This window comes from Equus przewalskii, chromosome 15 (assembly GCF_037783145.1).
Source record: "Equus przewalskii isolate Varuska chromosome 15, EquPr2, whole genome shotgun sequence".
In the NCBI taxonomy this organism is placed as follows: domain Eukaryota; kingdom Metazoa; phylum Chordata; class Mammalia; order Perissodactyla; family Equidae; genus Equus; species Equus przewalskii.
The window spans coordinates 12,723,464-12,740,445 of record NC_091845.1 but is presented as its reverse complement, the minus strand read 5'-3'; the positions used below and the strand labels follow the sequence as shown (position 1 = coordinate 12,740,445).

The window sequence follows — 16,982 nt, the reverse complement described above, 5'->3', positions numbered from 1 at the left end:
AAAAAAATGACCATATAATTGAGTGACACATCCAAGGGCTTTTTCCTTCAGTGAAAATCTTTGACACTACTTAGCACAATATTACTGGTTTTTCATCAGGTAGCCAGGCACCCTGAGTCCAAGGAACAAACTAGAATTATTGTGACTAACTAAGCCAGGCAGCCTACTACTGCCTCCCAGATACTGCGTTCTTGGCGTGCATCTCCTGCTCCAAGTTGACACTGAATGTCATTTCCTGCCGACCATCCTAGGGTTCTGAACTAAACGGGTCTGGACCTCAGGCATCCGCTAATGCCCACTGATGCTGCTCATGCAGGCTTGGAATAAGTCTTGCTGAAGTCTGTATGTTCAGTAGTAGTTGTCGAAGAGTTTCAGCTGTTTGTCTTTAAAGTTGGAGAGGTGCTATTTAAGTGCGATATTTCTAGTAAGCCTAGAGGAATTGACATTTCTGGCTTTTTTCCCATCCAGATCACCAAATGAAAGTGTAAATTACATCTCTGCTTTGAATTTCTATGCAGGATCGTAGGGTGTTATTTATGTAAAGAATTGTTTAATCAGCCGTGAATCGGGGACTTGAAACATTTTAACCATATGCTGCCGGATTGTTCATCGTGAAATTTCCTTCCCTTCCCCAGATGCCGGGGAGAGTTTGGCGAGTGAGTTCCTGTACTCTGACGTGTGTAGGGTGGAGACTGGGGAGAATTGCTCCTCTCCTGCACCCAAAGAAGGTAGGACCTTGTAGCCTTAAGCCCCACGTTGTGCCAGGCTCCTCTAGAAGCTTAGACGGTGCCCAGGACGTTGGAAGCAGATGAAAGCAGATTCACTGCTCAGAAGTAGTGCTAGTAGCAACGGGGAAAGGCTGGGAAAGAGGAGGGAGATGAAGGGAAAAGAATGCTACGTGGGAAGAAGATATCTGCTTGCTTGAGTGAGCCAATATTTACTGAGTGCCCACTATCTTTCAGGGATTGTGTTGTCCTCTAAGATACAGTAATATAGTGGGAGGGCAGGCAAGCACATTGATGGTCTCTAGAGAGTATGCTAAATGCTGGGAGTAAGGATGGAATACAGAACATAGGCACCCAGCCTAATACTGGAGTAAGAGTATTACTAAGGATGTGATAGTTAAACTAAAACAGTAGAATCTTAGGTGAAGAAGGAGGGGTAGGTATTCCAGTTGGACGGAATAGCATGTCTAAAGGCTTGGAGGTAGGGAGATACTGATCATGAAGAGGAAGAGTAGCAAGAAGTGAAGTCAGAGAGGCCGACAAAGGGCCAGATCATGAAAGGTCTTACATGTCAGGCTATGGAGGTTAAACTTCATCCAAAGGATGATTGGAAGTTGTTGCAAGGGGAGTGATATGATGAGATCTGTGTTTTAGCAAGACCATTCTCACTACAGCTGGAGAAAAGAACAAGGTGGGCAGCAAGGCATGGTTCTTCCTTCAAAAACCAGTAACAATGGACAGCCTCAAATATAAAGCAATTTATCCAGAGGACCTGCTATAAAATGTTGCTGGATTTGGCCCTCAAACCCTCCCCAGTGAGGAGCCTGGGTCCTGTGGCATTACCCTCAGCTGAGAAGAGATGCTCATGACTCAGAGTATTTAGCAACTTATGTAAGGTCAAACACCTATTCAGAGCTGGGACCGGAGTTTAAAATCTGGAAAGGATAGGGAAAATTTAGATTTAATAGAGGGAAGGGCAATTCTGACATGGCTCGAGAAATTAGGAGGGCTTAGTGATGAAAACAGAATTGCCAAGCCGACTTCAGCTTTTTGAAAGCAACTATTTGACACTTGATTCCTTAATGTTATTCTTTCTTGTTCCCATCTGTCAGCTTGTGAGATGGCATTCGGGAAACATAATCTCAAAATCACGGCATCTCATTTCCCTCACGTTTTAAATCTGTTATTCCTTGCTGTGTTCGTAGAGCTGGTCCCTGCCGAAGAGACAGAGCAAGATAAAGAGCACACGTGCGAGACGCTGCTCATGTGCATCGTCACGGTGCTGAGTCACGGGCTACGGAGCGGGGGCGGAGTCGGAGATGTGCTCAGGAAGCCTTCCAAAGAGGTAGGAATCCCGAGGGGAAGGAAGAGGAACGGGGCGGGGGTGGGTGGTGAGAGCACAACGCAGTGGGCCTGAGCGTAAACTGAAGACGCGAAGGCAGAGCCGGGAGTGGCGAGCAGCAGACGCGCAGAAGGAGCTCGTTAAGGCTGCGTTCCTCTCGTTCATCAGGCCGAGACAGTGCGGGGAGCCCAGCTGCCTGGAGAGGGGCGGCGACAGTCCCCCACTCAGTGTATTCATGGTTATTTCCTTCAGGTGGGTCTGGCCCACCTGAACGTATTTCCAAAACATCTTAGAAACCAGGAAGCTACCCTCCTGCACGTGCCACACAACACTTGGAGAATCCACAGTTTAGACACAGGGTATGAAAAGAGGTGGCAGTTGTGGCTTTGAAAGTTTGATGCCCAGTTAGCTGCCACCAAAGTAGACCGATGCGTGCTAGGGGGTTCAGGGTAACCGGGAGTGTTGGGACATCTGACCTGGGTGCAAGTCGTCCTCCTCCTGCCCTGAGCTCTGTGGACCGAAGGGTAGTGGGGTAACCAGACTGACGGAAACCCCACTTTTCCAGGAACCCCTCTTTGCTGCTAGAGTGATCTATGACCTCTTGTTCTTCTTCATGGTCATCATCATCGTCCTTAATCTGATTTTCGGGGTCATCATTGACACCTTTGCTGACCTGAGGAGTGAAAAGCAGAAGAAAGAGGAGATCTTAAAGACCACATGCTTTATCTGTGGTGAGTGTTGCCGCCCGGCTGTAGCAGGGAAGCCAGGCCCGACAGAGCAGGGGGGCGGGGGTGACAGGATTGCGTGCTGCCCGGCTCTTCACTAGAGGGGCGCTGCGGTGTTCTCGAGCATCTCTGCCCCTGGTGTTGAGTGGGCCTGTGCTCTGCCTCTCTTCTGCTGGGAAGTACTTGCAGTGCCCGTGGATTCTGTGCGGCAGTAACCAGTTTGTTTGAAGGAATAGAGTGTTGGATAGAAGAATGTCATCACACGTTATTTGAAATGAATATGTCTTGGGGTCTTTTGGTTGTTGGGCTGCCCGAGCATCTCTTAGTCCCATTCTAAATGACTAGAATGGAGATCTTTCATCCAGCTCCAGCCTGTGGATGTCCTCAGTGCAGCTGGTATCAGGCTTTAAGTGAAAAAATATTCCTCTTAGAGCATATGGTGAAAACATTCAGAGCTTGGGCTCAAGAGTCAGACCTGGGTTCTGATTAAGCTTCTGCCACTTACTAGCTGTGTAACCTTGGTATAGTCAATTGACTTCTCTGAACCTTCATTGCTTATCTATAAAATGGGTACAGTCATATGCACATCTCTGTAATATTGTGGAACTTGGGAGAGCTAGTTTCTGTAACACTCCTAGCGTAAAACCTGCATGTGGTAGCTGCTCGATGATAAACTGCTCCATAAGAGAGGTACCCGGGGCATCAAAGGAATCGTTTTCAGTATAACTACAGGGAAATACATGTCGATGTAAACTAATCAGGTAGGAATCTGGGAGCTGAGTAATCAATTCCGGATCATTCATAATACAGTTACTAAATATCTAAATTTCCTACTGGTACGTCAACTCAAAAAATGAGCATTTTCCATTTAAATACTTAAATTCTTTGCTTTTTGCCTCCTTAAAACTATTTGACTTTTTTATTTTGACATAATTCCAGAATTACAGAAAATTCAAAAGAATAGTACAAAGAATTTCTATATATTCTTCACCCAGATTTCCCAAATATTAATATCATACTTCATTTACTTTATTCATACACACATACTGTTTTTCTGAATTTGAAAGTGGCCAGCATGATGCCCCTTTATCCCTAAATATTTCAATATATATTTCCTAAAAACAAGAGCCTTCTCTTATACATATGCAATGTAATTATCGAGATTGGGAAATTAACCAAGACATAATACTATTATCTAATGCATAGACTCTATTCAATTTCATCCTTTATCCGAATAATGTCTTTATAGCAAATGAAAGTCCCAGGTTATGTGTTACATTCAGTCATCATGCCTCTTTACCCTCCACTGACATTTTTGAAAAATATAGGTCAGTTATCTTGTAGAATGTTCCTTGATTTGAGTTTGTCTGATGTTTCCTCATGGCAAGATTGAGGTTATGCATTTTTTTATAGGAACATCAAAAAAAGTTGTATTCTCCTCGGTGCATCGTATCAGGAGGCGCATGATGCCAGTTCATCTTATAACTGTTCGTATGAACTTTGACCACTTGGTTAGTGTTTCTACACTAAAGTTCTGTCTTTTCTCTTTGTAATAAGAACTATTTTATGGAGAGATACTTTGAGACTATGTAAATATCCTATTATTCCTCAAATTAAATGTTAACCCGCTAGTTTTAGCATCCATCAATGATTCCTGCCTGAGTCTACTATTATGATGGTTGCCAAATGATGATTTTCTTATTTTCGTATTCCTTCTACATTTGTTAGTTGGCTTTTTGCTTCAAGAACTTTCTCTTCCCCCCGTGTATGTGTGTATATTTGTACTTTTGTATTTGTAACATGGATTTTTATTCAGTACATTATAATCCTTTACTGTCATTATTTATTTTAACGCTCAGAATGCACCAGATTTGTCCAGCAACAGCCCCTTCATGCTGGCTTCTGTGCTGGTCATGAGACCATCATTTTTTTAATGTACTTTCTTACTTTTTTAGTACCATGTGCTGTTCCAGGCTCAAGCCCACCTTGTACCCTCTCTGACCGAGTCCTGGTATCAGCCATTTCTTCAAAGAACCCTGGTTCTTTTTAGTGGAGGAGGGTATTTAGAAGCCAAGATCTGGGTGTGCTCATTCCTGTTGGCGTGCCACTGCTCCCAGGGCTTATTAGGGCACAGATCTAGAGGATACATATATGTGTATAGACACATGTATGTCTATACACATACATGTGTATCCACACACTCCTGTGTCGATTTTATTATACATATGAAAAAGGATGAGTTTGTACCCATACCTCTAATTCCAGTTCAACATTACAGCGTCTGTTCTATCTTCCTCTCTTTCTGTATCTGTGCATATCTGACAGTGAGAAATCTGGCTCCCGTTATCCACCGTGTATTTATTTATTTGCTCAATCCAAGAATACACAGAAACGAGTTCCAGAATTACTCACCCAGAGCTCGGCAAAATATAAACTTACCAGCTAGAATTCAAAATGTGTTTCAAGTTCTTTTTGTCCTTATTCTGTCTCCTCAAAAACCTTTGAACACGCCTACATTTGGGCCTTTACCTGGGAGAAGGGACCCCCACACTCACTGGTTGCCTGTTATGTGTGAGCACGTCAGGCCCACATCCCTTGAACCCCCGAACACTCCTGGAAGCCCGACGGCAGCCTTCCGCTTCCCTGCCCAGGCAAGCGAGGCATGTGGAGACCAAACAGTGACCGGTAAGTGGCAGAGGCGGGATTCAAACCCAGGTCCGTGTGATTCATAGCCTGTGTTTTCCTATTCTGCTGTCAAAGTGAACGCATTTAGGAGGCGAGCAGAATCGAGCTCTTTAGAAAGATCAGAGTGAAACCGCAGCCTCCTGTCCTCTGTAGGGACGGTTCTTGGTGGATTTTTCTGCACCATGGCTGCTTACTTGGAGCCGGGGGCTTTCTGTCTCTCTCTAGGCTTGGAAAGGGACAAGTTTGACAACAAGACAGTCACCTTTGAAGAGCACATCAAGGAGGAACACAACATGTGGCACTACCTGTGCTTCATCGTGCTGGTGAAAGTGAAGGACTCCACGGAGTACACCGGGCCCGAGAGTTACGTGGCAGAAATGATCAAGGTGAGCGGCAAGGGCCCCCGGAGGCAGGTCCCACTTGGCCTGCCGGCCTGGCCTCTCAGGTCAGAGCATGGGACTGGGAGCCAGTGGGGAAGTTACACAGCAGAAAAATAACACCTGACGTTGACTGAGCCCTTGTCACAGGCGAGGCGCTAGTCTCTGGAGTTTCATGTGTCCTTGCAAGTGATCGTCAGAAGCACCAGGCAAGTGGTGTTATCCCCATTTTAAAGAAGGAAACACTGAGGCCCAGAGAGATGAGCACGTGGCCGCCTAATGGGGCTAGGGTTTTAACCTAGATCTGACTCCACAGCCTGGCTTCCCATCTTTATATACTCAGTCGTGCTTCTTGATAATGGATGGTGGTTTTTTTCTCTTTATATAAAACCTGCTATCTAAGAGGCATCTTAAAAAATGATCACTTGGTGTAGTTCAGCATGGTTTGTTTTTTTGGCCTTGGCCTAGCCTTTCTGGGAGACGCTTTACTAATCATCAGGAAGGGATCATATGATGGAGGGATTTGAGTCCCAGATTAATCTCCTTGCTGATGGGGAGTGTGACCGCCATGTGCCAGGAAGAGGCGAAGCCGCCACAGGTTTGCAGCATGCTCTTCTCAGGCAGAGCTCCGTGGAGGCACCAGGCGTGCGCTGGGGGAGTCCCAGGCCAGCTGTGCTTTCACACCTGTGATCTCTGAACTTCATTACAGTGTTCAAGGGCGTACGGTAGAGTGAGGAGGCATGAACTGTGAAGTCTGGGGAGTCTGATTTACATAGCGCGCTCTGAGGAGAGGGGGGCCAGTAGCTGTTAAGGAAGACTCCACAGCTCACTGACTCTCCTCCCGGTCGTCAAGGACTTGAGCACTCTGCCCAATAATGAGTTATCCTAAGTGACCCCTGCTGTGTTTTTTATGCAGATATGACTTTAAAGCTTTTTATGTAAAGAAACCCCAAGTGATGTCTGTTCATATAAGGATCATTCGTGTGTGTGGACGCAGGCAGCCTTTCAGCTTCACTGCTGCCCCATCTAACACAGGCTCAGAGGCTCCTACAGGTTCTGAAGGGCTTTTTGGGGATTCTGTGCCATCTGTACCCTTGAGGCCCTTGAAGTCTAATTCTGTGCTTCTCAAATTTTAATGTACATATGAATCATCTGGAGATCTGGTTAAAATTCAGATTCTGATTCAGCAGTCACTGGCAGGACTTGATTCTGCATTTCCAACAAGCTTCCGGGGGATGCCGAAGCTGCTGGTCCGTGAATCACGCTTTGAGTAGTGAGAGTCTAACAGAAGACACAAAACAGACACCGATTTAAGAAATGATCATCCAAACTGGTTATGTGAGTGCTGAGACGAAGTATTCCTAATCTGCTGTGTGTGTGTAGCCCTCTGTGGTTTGTAAAGCTCTTTCACATCTCTTACTGTATTTGAGAATTGAAATTACCCTAAGTGGGGAACTAGTAAGAGAGAACTTTGAGAGTGAGGAGAAATGGAGGTTTCACAGCAGAGATGACTTTTGAAAAGGGTTTTGAAAGAGAAAAGGGTGAAGAGACCAGGGTGATAGATTAGCAGAGAGGAAGGAGGAAAAATTGACACAGAGAGAAGAGGAGAAAAAGACACGCGTTTCAGAGTGAGGGGACGAGGAACCTCTCTTACTGATGAAAGCCAGACTCGGGGTTAAGTAACTTGCCTGGGAAGAGCCCAGAAGAAGCGGAGCCAGGATGCAAGTCCAGCTTTAAGGACTAGGAATGTACTCCATAATCACGGCGTTGGGAGGAAGTGGGAGGGCGCTGGTGGCCCTGGGCTAGGTGGATGCAGGATCCGTTTTTAAGGAGATTGGGAATTCTCATGGTCGCCAGTGCAGATTTTCACAGGTTCGGTTTCCAGGGTCAGGACACATTAATTGAAAAGTCCTCAGATCCTTCATTTCCTCCAATTGTCGATTCTGCCAAATGAAACCATATTTTATCAGCACTCGTGCTGACACAAACCTGTCTGCATACACATACAATGATCTTCATTTGCATTCGATCTCTTAATGTATAGAAGAGATGGCCTGTAGTTTTCACCCTTGTCATGCATTCCTCTTCACCCCCACTTTGTTTTCTTCTCTCTGAAGTGTGCAAATGAGCCCTATCTTTAAATCTTTCAGGGGCCAGTTTTGAAGTTTTCTGTTAATCACCTTACTTTCGGTCACAGAAAACTCTGGCACACTCGGGTTTCTGCCTCAATCATGAAGACTTAAAGGAGCCTTGTGAGCAGTCACCTGATGAAGACTGAGAGCCAGAAGTCACCCCCAGCCTGCCGCCCAGCCGGCTCAGAGCCCACTGCATGGTGTTTTGAGAAACGTAACGTTCGGTGTGCTTTCCCCATCCACATCACTCTTTGATTGTCTGAGCACTTCTTGTCCAAAAGCTTACAGATCTGTTGCATCAAAGAATTCTTAACTCTGAATGTCAAAGTGCTGCGGAACCAGATGTTTCGTGTGCTTAGCTGAGGGCTCAGGGAAGCGTGAGATCCACTGGCTGGAAGGCGGTCTTTTTGCCGACACCATTTTCAATGGTGTCTCTTCTGGAGGCCACATGACTCCCTGCGGGGAACTCCCTGGTGAGCACTGGCCGCAGCAGCTTAGGAACTGGGGGTGCTCAGCTGAATCATTCAGTGGGGGTCTGCGACCCCCTGGAACTCAGAGGTGCGGTGGAGCAGGCTGCGTGCCCATGTCATGGACCCACTTAGTCACGCCTAGGGGGCAGCCACAGCCGAGAGAGGAGGTCCTCCCAGCATTTCTCCTGGGGAGGCGGGCATCCTACCCACCATTCCGGGAGGCAGAGGCAGGTGATCTTGAGAAGCCAACCCCGGGAGGCTGCAGTTACTCCACCGCTGAGGAGAGGGAAGGCGCAGCCCATGAGCGCTGTCCAAGATGGAAGGGGCTCGCCTGCTCTTTTGCTTAGTTATGTCCCAAAAGAAATCACTGAGACAGGCTCTTTTGGGACTTGTGCTCCTCGAGGAAAACCGCCTCTCGCCTAGTGGCGGAGGCTGGGAGTGTTTCATTCTTCTGTGGCTCTCCTTCAGCCCATTATTTGACCTCCCAGAGACTCTCGAAGCACAGTGACGGAACATTTGCCAAAGGGCGACCCAACAGAACCAAGTGGAAGAGGCCCCAGGTAGCCATTTGGAAGGTGGAGGAGCTCCGCAGCTGCCCTGGAAACAATTCCCTGCAGACACGGTGTCAGGGATGGCAAATGGGTTTTCCTCTCAAAAAACCCACAATAGTTAGGAGATTCTGCCTGGGACTCTGTATTGAGAAGGGTGCTTGGAAGCCCGCGTTGACTTTGACTTTAAGAGAAGGACGTCTGACTAGTCACGAACGAAAGGCGTGAGGAACTGGCTGCAGGCCCAGCATTTGCCCTCCGTGCCTAGACCCGTGTCCCAAAGGTGCATTTCCTCCTTTGGTGGCTTCCTGGCTGTATGAAAACACAAACAGCCTTGCTAGATCACATACATCACCTTTCCTAATTCTCTCTGGAACTGGCTTACAGTTAAGATGCCGGGTCCTCTTCTCTCTATAAATGGAATCGAGGCGTTTCTTGCCATCTCTGAAGGGAGAAAGGAACATTCAAAGAAGCCAGAAGCTCTGTCTCACAGTTGAGAACTTAGCAACCAGATGTTTACCCAGTAATTAATTTTTGTTTAAACAAAACAGAAGATTGTATATTCTCTTCACTCTCCTGCTGGTCATCCCTCTTCTCTTTTCCCTGGAGATGGGAATATCCCTGGCAAAGCCAGGGCCAGACTGATGCCCACTATGAAGTCATCACTACCTAAGAACTAGATTTGGAGGCAGAAAATCCAAGGTGTGGGTTTTGGCTCTGCTCCTTCCTAGCCATTTAACCCCAGCAAGTCACGGGACTTCCCTGACCTCAGCTACTGTCTGTAATTAGGATTAGTACCACTTCACACATCCATCAGGTGGCGGAAATGAGAGAAACGTGTGGGACTCGGGGGGTGGTAGCGCTCATGGAGGGAGGGGGTAGACAACAGAAGGACCAGATGAACAGACAGAGAGCAGTCAGCCGGGAAGCAGCGGGGCTGTGGCGCTGACAGAGAGCTGACGCAAGCATCGTTTCCTACAGTTCCAAGACTGTGTAAGACGTCTTGGCTGTTGGCATGCTGTTGCTAAGAAAAGTCAGAATGGGCATCTTGACTCCAAGAGCTTCCTCGCATGGAAAATTCCTATGTCTTCCTCTCTCTTAAATTAAAATTTTTTAAGTGTCCTTAAATGTTGAGGCAGGGCAAGGTTGACATTATCATTCTTTCTCCATCAAATCACTCACAGATAGCTGTGACTTCTATCCATGTGTTTAGTGGCGGCCTCCACTCACGTTCACTGCCCGGGACCAGGACTTCAGGGGACTTGGGGAGTGGACCCTGAGTTCTGTATATTAGCTTCTATCATGATTACACTTGGTTCGCTGCTAGATTGGTCCCTTGACTCCGCTCACGTGATTGAAAGTGGCAGTGTCACTAGCGTGGCTGCAGGAGTTAAGCGTCCTGTGTAACTCTGTAAGGTACAGGACTTACAGCGCCACTCAGTACTGGAGCTGCGGGCTCAGATTCGTTGACTCAGGCCCCAGACAGGGCTGTACTTTCAGAGAAATGTGACTACAGAGTGACCTCACTTAGCCCTGGCAGTTCAAGGCAGGAGAAAAAACCCTGAGTTTCCGCTCCCCAGAGGAACTTGAATCTGGTGCTATCATGTAGAGTTTTGGTGAAAGCACTTATAATAAGCAAACTTTTATTAACCCTGAGCTACACTTAAGTTTCCACGATAATTTATGTACCGCACACACCCTTTTTTGAATAATTTTAGCACTCTTTGGCTTTTCTCCAGTGCCAACTGAAATGAGAATTTGTTAGTCTATAGATAATGAGTTGAGAGGCCATGTAGTCAGACATATTTAGCCCGAATAAGTGGTAAATTAGTTGTGAGTATCTTTGCCTTGAAGGAATTTAAATTTGCACAGTGGGCATGTTGTAGGTAAAAGATACATGATTCCCAGCAAAGTCTCACCATCCCAATTTTCTACAACAGTCAGGCTCAGGAGAAGCCAATCCTGAATTTGATAAGCAAACTAAGTTATTTTTGAAAGTTAGAAACTCAAGAAGCATTAAGAAGGAAGCTTCATGAAGAAGACCCAATGATTTAAATACAAGGCATCTCTTTTGCTAATGAAGTGGAGATTTCACTCCTCTGTCTCGGCATTCTACCTTATTCCCATCAGTCCTGTATTTTCTGAGGTATGTTTTTGAGGGAATTGCATGTAAAGACAGGGTGATCAGAGGGAATGTTACTCATCCATATTTGGGCTGCTCCAGCTCCTTCTCCTCTCCAAGACAGTGTGTTAACTGCCTACTACCCAGAACAGTGGAATACCTGGGGAGAACCTCCGTCCCCCTGGCCTGAACGTCCTGAGACAGGCCGCTGCTTCGCCATAACAAGGGCAGTTTGGATAATAACTCTAATAATAGGTCATGCCTAATCAGTATGTACTGACATAAATGCTTTGCGTGCGTGATCCCGTTTAATCCCCATGGCAGCATTGCAGGTGGCACTGTTACCATTGTATAGACGGGAATCTAAAGCTGAGGAAGTTTGAGCAGCTTCTCCAGGGCCACACCTCTGGGAAGTGCTAGAGCAGAGATTCACATCCAGGTCTGCCGAAGCAGAGCCCACCCTGGAGCGGCCCCGACACCTGCATACACAACGAGGTTCCATCTGTGCTCACACACAACCCTCAGTGTCAAGAACCTGCAGTCGTCGGTCATCTGGCTTGCATCTAGGTTTCCTGACTTGGACTGGCTCCTCTCCCAGGCCACCCCCTCCCCCAGTGGTGTTGAATTAGCCACCTTCAACAGAGGCAAGTCCCCACTGGGGATGGGAGATGAGTGGGAAAGAGGATCTCCTAGGTAATGCTGACTGGCTAATGCATAAATCAACAAGACGGGAGCTCTGTGCATTAGATGGGGTTTAACTCTCCGAGCTCCGCCAGCACTACTAGTTAGGCAACCACCTCGAGTCAGGTACTACAGGGGGTTGTTGAAAGGACTGGAGTTTGAGAGAGGCAGAGCACAGCCGTTCCAAAGGATGTGTCAGAAATATTTGGTAATTTTGACTTGCCAAAATCTGATAAACTTCATTGTCCTCACCTAAGCTGGCAACAAGGAATGATATATCCTTTGGTGGCCATATTTGGGAAGAGAGAGATGTTAAAGGGGAAGGACAGTTCACCAGAACCACAGCCAGACATGGGCTTCCACACCCAGGTGACTCATCTGAATGGGTTTAACTCCCTGATAATTAAACATGAGAACGTCTGATCCATCATCCTTTAAGCCTACTGCTGACTTTTTCTCACAGCTTCAGTAGACAATTCTCTATTTTTTTCTCTTTTTCCTCTCTCTCTCTTTTTACTCTCTTTTTTTCCTCTCTCTCTCTCTCACCCACACACACACACATAAACACACACAATATTCCATAGATTTTCCAATTTGTTCTATCTTTTATTAGTTCACTTGACCTCTTCAGAAACTAGCTGTACAGGGATATGAAAGCAAAGAAGCAATTTTGCAAATCAAAAGTAGTGTCGCCGTGGCAGCTAGTGGACTGCTCTCAGAAGATAGTGGGGTGCTTTCTTTCACATAGGAGGGGAGAGAACAGAAGCTGCATTCCTGGAAAATTCTTTGCTGAAAGCCCTTGGCAGTTTGCATCCCAAGAGCCACGTAAGAGAGAGCCTTTTTGCCTGAAAATACCTCCTGGGTAAATTTTCCAAGCAAATAAGTTATATTAGCAATTTAAGCAGCAGTAAACATCAACTATAAGGAAACATCGTAGGAAGATTTCAAAAGCAATAGGGTATCTGGACCCAGTGCTTGCATTTATCTGTATTTGATAAGACGACACAGGAAGCAAGCGCAGTCAGAAAGCAGTCTGTTAACAAAGATCAAATGGGAACGGAACACCTAGATGTCACTGCCTCTGTGTGAAAGAGGAACTGGCTGAAGTCTTGCACCCTTCCTGACTATAAAATCAGCAGACAGGCACTTTGCAAAGGGAAGACAGCAGCTTTCTGCCAGAGGCAGTCCGAGGAAGCGAGTGAAGGGGCTAGAGGGAATAACTCAGGACCTGAATGGAGACCGAGAGGTACCTGTAGATCATAATCAGATAAAAGTGAGACCCTGGACATCGGGGGCAAGGGGTGGTGGCAGTGGTGACACAAGTAGAACAGTGAACATAGAAGTTCACGCAGCCATCGTGAAGGTGTCATTTCAAGGAAATGAGAAATCGGGAGTCCCCAGCAGACGGAACTTAGAGTGCAAGAGAGAGGAGGGGAGAGTTCAGCAGGGCGTGCCTCTAGCTCTCCCCTCACCTCTCCTGCCGCCGACTTTCCACATCCTCTGCTTCATTAGCTGCCACGTAGGCCGGCGCCAGCTGCTGAAAGTGACATGGAAACCCTGGGCTTCCACGCAGACGGACAGGAATGGGTTCGGACTTTTATTCTGGAATTCTGGTGAGGATGCTGGGAGGAAGGGAGTGCCTCGATCAGTTCCTGGGACAGAGAGATTTCAGCGTTGGTCGTGCTGTATCATCAGCTTCCCTGCCTAACCTGGGAGGCCACAAGTGTCGGTTAAAACATTCCCTGGGCTCCGAAAGCCCTTAACCGCGGTTGAGGATACAGCTTGTGCTGCCCTCTAATATGATTCCCAGAATGCTTTCTGAAGTTCACTGACACCATGGCAGAGTTCAAGAATATCGGAGCGAGGGAGAAGTCAAGAGGGATTTGGCACTCGCTTTTCGGTGGCTGGAAACAGCGTGTCAGCATCATTGGACTCGCCTCCCAGCCAGTCAGGCATGCTCTCACCCCACCCTCTGCACTTGAGCTTGGGTTCGTGTTAGTGGCAGCTGCACAGAGCAGCTGCTGAGCTTAAGTTTCCCCACCCAGGCTTATAACACATTCTGCCCTCTAGTCTAGAGGGTATGAAGTCACCCTTTGTCCTACTGTGCACTTCACAGGCAGCTTCCTTTTTATTATAAAGCTCTTGGCATTGGGACCCCAGGTCTGCACTGACCTCCCGGCGCTCTCCTCTGAATTTTCCACATTCTGAGCTTCACGGAGGGTGTGGTAGGCACTGTTTGTAACAGCGAGTGGGGCAGAGCCATAATCTGCCTGAGAGGAACCCACGTGCTAAAACAGAGCACAAGGAATCAGATATATCCAAGAGTGTGGTCCATGAGCTGTGCAGAATACAAGGGTTATGCCCAGCAATTGTTAGATCTGTCAACTGAAGTTTGGGTTCCCAGCGTGTGAGAGGCTCCCCACTGGTGAGTTAGTCCAAGGATGTAGGTAGGAATTTCTGTGTTTGTACATGCTTGTATATGTTTATAAAATATTTGCTTACACACACATTTCCCCCAGTTTAACAGATTTGATAAACTCCAAAAATGCATTTTTCTCCCCTCCATAACTTGAAGCCATCTCCTGCTCCTTTCCCCGCTGCAGACCCCACTGGGCTGCCCTACTTGCCCCCTTCAATCCCAGACACCCAACTACACTTGGAACTCCTTGGCCTTCATGCCTTCATTTCCTCTTTACTCTAAATATTAATAGTGTCTGATAGAGTTAGACTGTCACTGAAAGGTATGTGACCATCTGGCCTTTATAAAAATGCTCTAACTTGGAAAATATTCTGAATGTGACAGTCTTTATCAAGTACATACATTCAGGATTCTTTAAAACTTCTCTCTTAAGAATGAAGCCCACTAGCATGTCTCTAGCAATGTGAGAATGAGAAAAAGATATTAGTATTCAGGGAGAGTCACTTGTATTTCAAGGTTATACAGGTGGACGTGTCTCTGAATTTCTCCTTTCACAAACCCGCTTCTTTCCAGGGCTTCAATTTTACCATCTAGAAAATGAGAAAGTTGAACCAAAGGGTCTCTTCTGCCATCTTTAGCTCTACAATCCCATAAAGCAACTTTCAAAGTGGTGGTAGGAGTTCATGGACTATTAAAGAGCATCCTTGTCAGAAGCAGGGGTGTGGATGTCAGGAGGCAGAAGGGGAGACCTAAGTGGACAAGCTAGTCAGTCTTTGGGGTCAGAGTGCAAGGGGCAGGTTAGTAAAATGGGGGATTTCGAGAGGATTAAGGAATTTGCAGAATCTGCACATGGCAGATGATCTCCTTGACCCTGAAGAGGTCCAGCTGTGTGGCACCTTCCTTCCAAACCACTCTCGAGTCTGTGACTGCACTGGTGACTTTCTCCTCAACTCCTACTGAAGTCTCAGACCGTGACAAAGATGACACCTTCCTATCATGTCTGTCTTAGAGTGCGTCTTGGCAGGGCTGACCTTAAGTAAAAGCATTTCAATCAAGAGGCGTTTCCAACATAAAAACCCATCAGAGGATAAAGGTTGGACGGAACACTGTTGTGTGTGGAGTAGCTTAGTGAGGCTTCAGGTGTGCATACGTGTTTGTTCAAAGAGAAATGCGAATTTTTCCTTGAAACAACAGCAAAGAACTTTAGAAAGCTGTTTAAGTAGGCTTAAAACAAACAAACAAAAAACCATTATTGTATGGAGGCAATAAGAGCTCAAAGTTTAATGGACTCCAGAAAAGAATAGACAAAAAGGGATAGAAATTGCTAAAATCCACACCTAACCACTGGGAAGGTTCTGGTAGATTTCTGAGCTGATTGAAAATGCAGGGAAATTACCTAACCAAAATGTCCTGAGCCTGCTTGTTCTCTCTTGGAATCTCCAATGGCCGGCCCCGCCCTTGTCCGGCACAGGCGGCCAGCCCCACCTTTCTCTCCTCCTCTGTGACCTCTGGCGTCCCCTGCCTGGCAGCCCAAGGTGCCCAGGACTCAGCTGCGCCATGCTTAGTGGCGAGTGCTGCCTTCTCACGGTCCCAGCACGGCCCAGATGTCACTTCACCTGAGGGCCCAGAATGACTTACAAGAGTGATTCTGCAGCTGGCTTCTTGTAGGGATTTCATCAGAAATGGGTGCGGTTCTCTCTGCTGGCAAGGGCTCATCTTTGTTACACTGTAGCATCCAAGAATAACTATTAACTGAGTCTGGGAAGGGTAAGTGGTCATTCCAGCCCAGCTGAAGATTATATAACGTGGCCATTTTGGTAATGTCATTCAGAGCCCAAGAGCAGACCTCACTGACACCTCAACTGGGGAGCAGCTTGAGCATCCTTCACATGGCTCCACTCTTAAGAGAGAAACCTGCGTCTCGATGATGGTATCCCGAGCAAGGGAGGGAACTCGCTTCCCGTGGGAGTCACGCGCTACCCCCGGGGTCGAGATCGGGACTGCAGGGCTGGCTCTGGACTAGCTCTGTGACCTTGGGCAGATGACACTGATTTATAACACTTGCATAATTCTTCCCAGCTTATGGGACACTTTCTCACAGCCATTAATCCTTACAATAACCCTGTGAGGTAGTCTGTGATTTCTTTCTCAAAGAAAAAAAAAAAGGAAACAGAGACCCCAGGTTGGTTAGCTGACTCCTTCACTTGCTCAGTGTCAGTAAACATTGGGACACCATGACTTGAACTCCTTAGCTCCTGATTCCAGGCCATCGCTCTTCCTCCTGACACGCACATCACAAGGCTGCTGCAGAAAGGTACCCGTGAAGTATAAGGATAGCGTGTGTGGTTTGAGTTCATTGTACTTTTGGAACAGAGAGAACTGGATCCTTGAATTTGGGGCTGGCCAACAAATTCCAAGTGTGGGATGTATTTTTTTTTAATTAGTAGATGTTATTTTTTTACAGTAGTTACAGGTTTACAGAAAAACTGAGCAGAAAGTACCAAGTTCCCACACACTCCCTCCCCCTACCCCACCCCTGCAGTTTCCCTTATTACTAACATTTTGTATTACTGTGGTGTATTTGTTACAATTGAGGAACCAACACACGTGTGTTATTATTACCTAAAGTCCTTAATTTACATTAGGGTTCCCTCTTGGTGGGGTACATTCTATAGGCTTTGACAAGTGTATAATGACATGTATCCACCATTACAGCAGCAAACAGGACAGTTTCACTCTCCTAAAAATCCCTCCCT

The 16,982-nt window shown here is 46.7% G+C and overlaps 1 protein-coding gene across 13 annotated transcripts in view; it reads left to right on the top strand.

The window, feature by feature from the left end:
* Nucleotides 1–16,982, top strand: part of ITPR1 (inositol 1,4,5-trisphosphate receptor type 1) — a 319,039-nt gene that overhangs the window by 286,072 nt on the left and 15,985 nt on the right. For all 13 annotated transcript variants that reach the window (XM_070576706.1, XM_070576704.1, XM_070576711.1 and 10 more), the window contains 4 exons: nucleotides 636–728; nucleotides 1,931–2,070; nucleotides 2,633–2,798; nucleotides 5,703–5,863. In XM_070576706.1, coding sequence (XP_070432807.1) covers nucleotides 636–728; nucleotides 1,931–2,070; nucleotides 2,633–2,798; nucleotides 5,703–5,863 — 560 coding nt within the window. The remainder of the gene's footprint in view (nucleotides 1–635; nucleotides 729–1,930; nucleotides 2,071–2,632; nucleotides 2,799–5,702; nucleotides 5,864–16,982) is intronic.